General features: G+C 41.3%; 1 protein-coding gene across 4 annotated transcripts in view; it reads left to right on the top strand.

The window, feature by feature from the left end:
• dlgap4b (discs, large (Drosophila) homolog-associated protein 4b) overlaps positions 1-8,361 on the top strand; it is a 113,667-nt gene extending 105,306 nt beyond the window's left edge. For 3 of the 4 annotated variants that reach the window (XM_020646881.2, XM_065954582.1, XM_020646882.2), the window contains 5 exons: positions 198-286; positions 1,215-1,702; positions 2,788-2,879; positions 5,618-5,788; positions 6,658-8,361. In XM_020646881.2, the coding sequence (XP_020502537.1) occupies positions 198-286; positions 1,215-1,702; positions 2,788-2,879; positions 5,618-5,788; positions 6,658-6,900 (1,083 nt within the window). In that variant the 3' untranslated portion in view covers positions 6,901-8,361. Of the gene's footprint in view, positions 1-197; positions 287-1,214; positions 1,703-2,787; positions 2,880-5,617; positions 5,826-6,657 lie in introns of all 4 variants that reach the window. The other variant, XM_020646883.3, reaches the window with a different exon arrangement.
• The last annotated feature ends 1,352 nt before the right edge of the window (positions 8,362-9,713 follow it).

Below are 9,713 nucleotides of genomic sequence, written 5' to 3' on the forward strand. Positions count from 1 at the left end.
GCATACTTAAAACCAAGCAAAGAAAGATTTCACATATTCATTTTTCTCTGTATTTTTCTGTTTTTTGATTCAGTGTATCCATAAAGAATCTCACTCAGCTGTACGGCTGCAAAAATATTTAAGTTTCTGAGGTCAGGTTTCTGACTTTGTCATTTATAAATTGCTGTTGTCGTTTCATTGTTGATTTTGTTTTTAAGGTTGACTGTATTCAGGAAGTTCCACGCGAGGAAACCCCGCCTTTGGCCAAATTTCAGTCCATCGGAGTACAGGTGGAGGACGGGTGGCAGTAAGTCCTCTTCCTGTCCTTGTAACAACGTGAGGAATTTATATTATAGCCATACATACCGCTCTCACTTTTTCCCCTCTACATGATCTTTCCAATGTGACAGTAAAGTGAATGTGTTCACCTTTCTTTGTGTGTTGTTCAACTGTTGTTCCAGTAGATAACTGTCATGAGCATTAGGCATTTAGACTCTTCTAGTATTTTTCTCTGCTGGTGATGTTTTGAATGCCAGGAAACTCTGGTACAACTCATTTCTCCATTTTTCTCCATGCTCTATTTAGTTTTTGAATGTACCAGCTGTTCTGTCCCCTGACGGATATTTTATCAACCAAACCCAGTAGAACAAGATGTCCTCTCTTTTTACATCCTTTTAATCGAGTTGATATTAATGCTGTACACATAATTGTGCTTTGTGACAATGTGATTTATTTTTGGACAAATATGGCTTTCCCTGTGCTTCTCCAGTGGTTTGCTGTGTTTGTCCTCTTCTGATATGGGTTAAAAGTATTTCATAATCTTACTAAGACGTCACATGGAAGCATTTCCTGAAAACAGGAACTGGCAAAAATCTAGATTGAGACAACATCATTCAGCATGTTCTTTCATTTTCCACTTAAAAACAAGAGTCTCACAGTTAGAGGTCTGATGAGTCTAGACTGAGTCCAGACTGAGTGCACTCTTATCATGGAGCACAAAGCCCAGTCTCTGATCGACCCTGTGTAATTGTATCTTTATTGACCAACAGGAAACACTCAAAATCAAAAGTTGGCACTTGTGTGTTTGTTCCAGTAACTTTGACATCATTCTTGAACAATTCATTGTTTTCTTCGTTCACTGATCCGCACACAAAAGCGGTTTACAAAAACTGCAGAAGAATTTCTGTTGTACTTGAAGGCCCACCTATAACAGTTTAACCCTGTGTTATTTTCAGGAACAGTCGCTCCAGTAGCATGGCCTCAAAACAAGAAACAGACTCAGACACACCAGACATCTCCATCATCACCCATATCATCAACGCTAAACACCCTGAGAAGAAAATCATGGTCAACAGTGGCAGCCAATCGATGAGCTCCCCTCCCGGACAGGACTCTTTAGACAATGGTGACACTGCTGGTGGCGCCACCTCACCTCCACCGCCAAGACAGATCCTAAACCGCTCCACCACACGGAGTAGCTCTTCGTCCTTCTCAGAAAGTCTGGACCCTGCGCTCGACCCCTCGTCTCTGCCGCCTCCAGACCCCTGGCTGGAGAGCGGGAACGGCAGCAACAGCAGTGTTCCCCAGAGCGGAGGAGGGGGGACCCTGTGTCGGAGGGACGGACACTGGTTCCTTAAGCTGCTGCAGGCCGAGGCTGGACGAATGGAGGGCTGGTGCCAGCAGATGGAACAGGAGACCAAAGACAACCAGATCTCAGAGGAGGGTAAGGCTGTGATGAAGCATCTCCAGAGAGGTTTAATTCTATTATTTGTCTCTGCACACATTGAGAAGTTTGACTCTTATGTTAGCATAATAAACATTAACTCATGATATGATTAAGTAATAAAGAGATCTGGCCCTAAAATAGCAAAACAAAGACAAACGTGCAGTCATAGTGCTGAGCAGACCTTCTGAATAGATCCTGCAGTTTTGAAGCCCCAATCTGTTTGCCGTCTGGAGACACAAACCTTACAACTGAGATCTGTTGTAAGGGCGTTGTCTCGACCCTTACAATCAATCTATCAGACACACAGCATGGAGGGGATGAGGCGGTAATACCTGGGGTTACGACACACAAGCAGGCCTGTAATCCCCAGAATTACACAAATCTACTCTGCAACTGATTAAACCACCAGATTAGATTAGAGCTTCAACATCAGCAGTGTACACATACACACACACACACACACACACACACACACACACACACACACACACACACACACACAAACAAACAAACACTGGGACGGCTTTGGATGCTCAGTTCATATCAGACGCTCTGTGTACTATAGTGAGTTCATATGTTTTTGTGTATGTGTACGACTTTAAAGTAGTCAGAATTAAATCTTGTGCAAATCTGCACTCAGCTTGGTCTCAGCAAACTATAATCACATTGTTATCATTTTGCAATCCAGTGATCAGATAGGAGTAAAATTTTTGTCAGGGCAGATGTTTGTCCTAGTTTAGATGGAGCACAGTGATCAGTGACCTACAGACAGCCCGAGTATCTATATAAGCTTAGATGCCTTAAAGAGGATAATATTGTCCGATACACTGTAATCCTCTTCCTGCCACCCCGTAGAGCTGGTTTGGCATTTCATTGCCAAATGTTTAGACACCTGCAGTAAGCTGCTGGTTTTGTATCAAAGCAGAGTTCCAGATGTAAGCCAAAGAATCCTGTTCCCTTTTTGTCACGTGTAAGTCTCTTTGTGCCCTGCATGCTTTTCTGAGTAGAGCAGAAACAAAATGCCACTCCTAAAATCCTTTTTGTCACAAATTCATGTGTTATAATCTTCGTTCTCTCTTCAGTGCTGGGGAAGGTTCGCAGTGCAGTAGGAAGTGCTCAGCTCCTCATATCCAAGAAGTTCAAGCAATTCCGAGGACTGTGTGATCAAAACTTGGTGTGTATGAAAAGCCTTTCTATGACGCTTCCACTCTACAGGGCGATTGTATGGGTTTACAAACCCATGTATTGCAGAACCAGAGCAAACCCAATGTTAATGGAAAACATACAAATATTTAACACAAAACAGAAGTGTACATTTTGTTACTTATTGCAACTAAAAGGACTAAGGCATGGTGGCAGCACACAATTACAAGGAGCTTATAATAAGCCAATAAGCCATTCATCTCAGATGACTTGCTTTACGAGAAATTGCTTTATTCTGCACATCACATGGCCAGATAAAGATAAAGATAAGAGTTTCTTTACAAGCTCAACAGAACAAAATACCTTAGAGCGTAACTGTTCAGACAACTTTTACTGTCACATGCTGGCAACATATACAGGTACAGTCAGGAATGATATAATCTACATGTTTAAAAAGGAAGGAGAAACATTACTGAATAGATCATCTTTAAAAGTAACCAAGATAGGACAAAAGTGTTCATAACTAAATTATTTAATCCCAACATGAAGGCTGAGATCTTTTTTTAGGATTAAGACAAACTAAAGAACACACCACAAGAGTATTCAGCAGACATAATAACACTGCCAAAGCCTTGTTTTTGATGATTCTTTGATCCAGCAGATGTCGCCCTTGAGCACCAGCATGAAACCAAAACAACTCGCGCTGCATTGTTGTGTTAGCATGCTAATGCTAGCGATCTTTATTATGCTCGTATCTTAACACTGCATGTAAATTTACCTGAAATGAGCGTGATCTAGAAACACAGTTAAGCAGTGAGTACAGTATGTTATTCTTCTTTTCTCTAGTCCCTCAATTAAACAACTTTTATTCACAAGGGGAGGAGTCAGCCGGCTGTCCCAACGATGTAAACAAAGTGAAGATAGGACTCTGAAAACATCACAGACAGTGGGACTCGGGTGTTACACCCATTGTAGACAGTCATGACTCACAGAGTTATTTTCAGAGGATAGACTTGATTTATATTACAGTTAAGTGTGAAAAATCACATATAAAGCCTTTAAGGAACTGTGAATACTTTCATTATAACGGTTTAGTCCTCAAAGAGACTAAGTTTCATGTAGAAGAATGGTCGAGACTCAGCTCAGCAAATCTACAGTTAATGTTTCATCTACATTCAAATAAAGGTACCATAAGGTGTCTACCCCTTCTGTGTAGTATGAGTGTATCATTTATTTTACTGCTTTTTGCAATGACTACAAATGACTCTCCAGAAGGCAAACGAGAGATATGCCAATCCGCTTTGTGCGCTGAGTCAGTTAGGAAAAATAACTATGACCTGAAATTGCTCCTCTTGTTAACCTGACCTAGACTTGTCCGTTAGCATGACAGTAGGAGAGTAGCGTCGCACTCTTGTTTTGAAATGTCTGGTCACCGCATGCAGTGAATACAGCTCTGTGAATATGAACAAAAGATTTGAGCCTGAACAAACAAAAAGCCAGTCTGCCTGGAGCATTACACACAGTTTGTTATGTTAGAGTAGAAGTAGTCAGATCAGGATTTACTTTATATCCGTCGGACAATCTGTGCAGGCTTGGCACGAACAATAAACACAGACGTAGCTGTTTGTAAACAAGTGAGAGGGTTTAGCTTGTTGGGCATTTTAAGCGACACTGGAACCTGAATGGTTTTTTTGTCTTTTTGTGAAGAACTTAGCATTCCTCAACTTCTCAACTGATTGCACGTGTTAAGTCAGGGCTTAAACAACCTTTTCAGTATGAACACAATTATAAAAGCAGCTATGTTCTTATTCTTACTTTTGTCTGCAGTTCAGTTTGACTAAAGAGTTGAGCTGTAACATGGCGCCCTCTAGTGGTGAAAATAGAATTAGCAGAACTAGAAAATCTCCAGTTAAAGGTGCACCATGTAGATTTTGTAGTGAAATTTGAAAGTTGGAGAAGTAAAACAAATCTATGCTATATTTTCTGAACTAAATACACAAACTTTACTCAGAGGAAAAAAGGGTCCCTGAACACTGTTTGGAGCTTAAAAAGCTACCAGGAGAGTTACAGTTTCACTGTTGCGGGCCCCCCAACACAACTCGCGTATAACTTTATCTTTAAACAGTGTTCCAGGGACCAAATTTTCCTCTGAGGACAGTTTGTGTATGGAGTTATTAACATATACCACTGAATCTCTACATTTCTCCAACTTTCACATTTCACTACCAAAACTCCGTAGTGCACCTTTAATGTAAGTAATTCTGTGTAGCGATGTAACATTATAATTGTTTAATAAGATAGTAATTCCTTATGTGGGGGCACCCTAAAAGTCTGGGTGTGTGTGAGAAGCTGAACATGACCTGTACCTTCCCTGGCTTCAGTCTGGTGGAGGACATTTAGAAATGTCATTCCTTATCTGCTTCCACACGTTCACTGTCATCTCTCTACTCTCAACTCGACCTTATATAGGCATTGAATGCTCTCCAATATAACAAGTAACACTGCATCACGTAAATCACACATGAAGTATAAAACAATCAAGACTATGTTTGAGAACAACCAGGCCTCTAGGTTGTAAGACCAATATACACAGTTTTGTAGTCACACTCATTTATTTCCTAAATGGATGACAGCAGTAGGCATTTGAAAGAAATGCATCTTTAGGCTTACGTATTTCTTTAGCATTTATTTTATGGTGGTGTATTTTTTTCTAGATTAATACATAGATCCCTCTGTTCTCCATTTTTTTCTCTTCTATCTTTTGTTCAGAATGTGAATGCCAACCCGCGGCCCACTGACCAGGACCTGGCTGGTTTCTGGGACCTGCTGCAGCTCTCCATCGAGGACATCAGCCTCAAGTTCGACGAGCTCTACCACCTCAAGTCTAATGACTGGCAGCCCGTACAGTGTGCGGCTGTCCAGTCGCCCGCTGAGCGGAAGGTACTTCCCACCCCTGCTGCCCAGTGCCCTGGCTGGGGTAGGAAAGCCGCCGAAACCGGCCTCTCTCCTCCCACCACCACCACCATTTCTCCCACTCTTTTTTACCTCCCCTGTTTTTTGACTTCCCCTGTCCCTGCGTGGGATCGACTCTAACAGGGCCTCCCCGTCCAATACAAAGGGACCGGAGAGATCCCTTTAGGCATGCATGGGAAACTTCATCTCAAAGAGGGCTGTCGTTGGTGTGTTTTTAAATGTAAAGCCCTGCTTTGAGCATGCATGTGTAGTTTACTGTGTGTGTTGCAATGAAGCATGGCTAAGATGCAGTCTTGTTGCTGCAGCTTCTCTGCTTGGAGGTCTTTGTGTCTGTCTACTTGTTTGTGTGTGTCAATGTGTCTAACTCTTTCTGTCTTTTTGTACTGTGATGTGTCTTAGTATATGTGTGTTGTACATGTATGGATCCTTTTAGCTGGGGGGGGGGCTCTTGCTTCATGTCGTGTTGTAATGCTTTTTTTTTACTTTTAGTTTGATCCAATGTGTCCATCAATTCATGTAACCATTTCATGTCTGAAATTGTCATTGTCAATGACTCTTTTTCCTAATGTTTGCTTATTCTTACAAGCTGTCTACTTGTGTTCTTTCTGTTAACGCTGAAAAACTAAGCTTAAGAAGAAAAAAAAACCAATCAGCACTGGTGTTTTGTCTTTGTCCGTCAAAGTCCTGTCTGCCTAAACCTGCTTAAACAAATAAGGACATCTTGAAGCCAGTTTTCTCATAACAGTCGCACTTTCTTTTCTCTCTCTCCCCTTTTACACACTGCTCTCTCTCTCTGTCCTCCTCCTGTCTGTAACGCTTCACTCTTGACACTCCAGGACGAAGAGAATGCGGACCTTCCGGCGACAAAGAAGCCCGGTAAGGGACGGCCATTGCTGAGCCGTGAGAAGAGCGCCGACTCCTCTTCCACCTCTTCTTCGGCCTCAGCAGAGAAGCAGAGACAAGAGGCTCGCAAGCGTCTGCTAGCTGCTAAAAAGGCGGCCTCGTTTCGCCAGAACTCTGCCACAGAGAGTGCAGACAGCATCGAAATCTACGTCCCTGAGGCCCAGACCCGCCTCTGAGAGAGACAGTGGGGGGTAGAAGGTGGTGGGGGGGTGGGGTGTTTAGGATCAGAAGACAGATAAGTGAAGTGAAGTACAAAGTGAGGATGAATCCTTGAAATACTTGGAGCAAAGAGAGGAAAACTTTTGCATTGCAAATGAGGTACTGTGAGTTGAGATAAATGGAGGTGGGGGGAGGAGAGATCAAACTCCTACAGATATGGGGGGTGGGGGGGATTGATTTGGGCATTTTTGTCACACTCATACAGTGATAGGCTGGTCCTGATGGAATCAAAACTTTTATTAGACAAAACAGGAAACACAACAAGAACTTTCTTGGACTGGATCAGATCATGAAGCAAGAGACTCCTGGTTTCGAGGCAGCCATTGAAAACCTCAGCTGATGAACTTTGTCATTTCTTGTTCCTACTCTTGATATCATACACTTGTTAATGACGATATTATTACTATGACGGTTATATCCAAAAGAATCTATGAAGACTGTTTTAAATGCTCCTCTATTTGGCTATAAGATGTATTAAGTAGACAGACAGCAAATACTAATGCTCTTCTGTCTCCCATTGTCCTCCTCTCTATCCAGATCATTGGCCATCTTGTAGCTTTGCACAACACCCCCTTGTGGCCATTGAACACACTGCACACACAACATCCACAGCCCTCACACTGCACACACACGACAAACCTAAACCTATGTATGTCTTCCTTTCATTAGTTTGTTGACCTTTTGTTTTGTATCAAGAAAATCAATCTAGATCTGCTTATTATGAATATTTTTGGTATGATGAAATTGAAAGTCAGCTTTGAAGGGGTATTTATATATATATATATATATATATATATATATATATATATTAGCAATTAACTCTTACATGTGTGTCCATCTGACTTTTGTTGTGTCAAAGATTTGAAGAAGTGGTGACAGGAAGTGGGTAAATGGTTTTGAAAGAGAGCACATTCCAATAGAAAAGATCACCTAGCATGTGAATATAAAAGTGGCCACAATATTCCTGAACATTTTGTTTTCTTTGAAGTGGAGACTCCTTCCACTCCTATTAAGTCTCCTTTGCTCTCTCCGTCCCATTATTTAGTTTTCTCTGTTTGTGCTGTAACTGCTGATCTGTGATTATTTCAATCAGGATTTTGTTTTGTTTTTCGTCACTTTAATGCTTCTTTAAGTGCTTTTATTAACCTCACAAACTATTCCATTTATACAGAACATCTCCAATTAATCTAGGGCTTTTATTAAGGCAATGCATCAGGCTACGTATGCAGGATAATAGTTTGTTAATGTACCATACACACATATGAACGTGTCATTTTTATACTGTCTCGATAAATCCAACAAAATCTACGTTTTTTTTGTTACCATTCTTGTTTCCCCTTATTGAACATCATCCAGAGTACCTGCACTTTTTTTATTCAAAGGAAAACAAATTCTAATTAAAATCATTACGGACATTAGTCTTTGTGTTTTCATCATTTATTTAATGCTGCTTGCTAATTTTTTTCTTTTCATGGAAGACCTCATAAGCCAAAGATGAATTCACTGTTTCAGATTCATCTCATTGTGTCAGAAGCAGGGAATTCAACGGTAACAGAGCTTACTGTGAAAATATATGGAGTATAGCCACAGCACTGTTTGTATTACAGATTTTAGCATTTTGATATGCACAGGCCAGGAAGCTTAAAACAGAACTGCCCTTCATAACAACAACACTCATTGCCTTTTTTGAGAGTTTAGGACCCCTCCCCTTAAGTCGGCCTGTGAGTTTTCTCTCTGACCTGAAGGGGGCGACAGTGGTTAGTTTCCAACCCAAGATAAACTACATTGTAGTTAACTGTGTGCACACAATGGAATGGGATTCACTCCACATGGCGACCCTCAGCCCTGCCCTGTGATGTACACATGTAGACACATTTACATTCTTCTTTGTCTCACTTAACTTTGACCCCAGGCCTCAGAAATCCTGCAGAGTTTAACACTAAAAGTACACATCAAATCATAAACTCCACACTGACATGCTCTTACATGAATCACAGACTTTTCCCCGTCTTCCACTCACATTTGGTCTCTTCCAAATGATAGACAAACAAACCCTTAACCTCCACTTCCTAATTAGTTATGTTAAGCAGTGTCACTGCATTGCTTTATCTGTTGCAATGTCTCTTTCTCACCCGCTGTGACCTCCAAAATGCAGCCCAGGGGCTTTGAATCGGAAAGGCCTGATGACCGCCATTCTTACTCTGTCTTTGCAGGAGGTTTTCTTGATGGCAGGCCTTTGTTTGGCTGTTGCGTTTGCATGTTTAGAGAAGACTCTTTGCGAGGAAAATGGCTCAGGGGTGTCAAAAGGCTGTTCCTTGGTGGCTGTCAATGCCCCCGCTCCGTTTGACTGGTGTGGAGAGCATTGTTAGCACCTGAAGGCCTTTTGTGTGAGCCCAACACTGTCGTTAGTGTGATTTGATTTCTGATTGCTATAGGGAGAAAGTTGTGTCTGAAATCATCTGTACAGTGTCAAAAAATGGTTGGTTTGACACACTTAAAATTAAGTAAAATGTCTTAAGAAGAAAATTGTGAAATGTTAATACATGCTTACTTGCAGACATATGCTGTGAAAACAAAAAATCTCCCTCTTACCCACTGCAAGAATATTGAGAGCTTAAAGCAAATTCATCACATCTTTTTCTCAACATTCATCATTTCCATACACCAACTGTAGGTGTGTACCTGTCTTGAATGCACATCAAACACTATTTGGCATCTTAAACACACTAAGAAAAAGTAGCTCTATGGTCTTACCCAACTCAAACTGAAA

Source organism: Labrus bergylta, chromosome 5 (assembly GCF_963930695.1).
Source record: "Labrus bergylta chromosome 5, fLabBer1.1, whole genome shotgun sequence".
In the NCBI taxonomy this organism is placed as follows: Eukaryota; Metazoa; Chordata; class Actinopteri; order Labriformes; family Labridae; genus Labrus; species Labrus bergylta.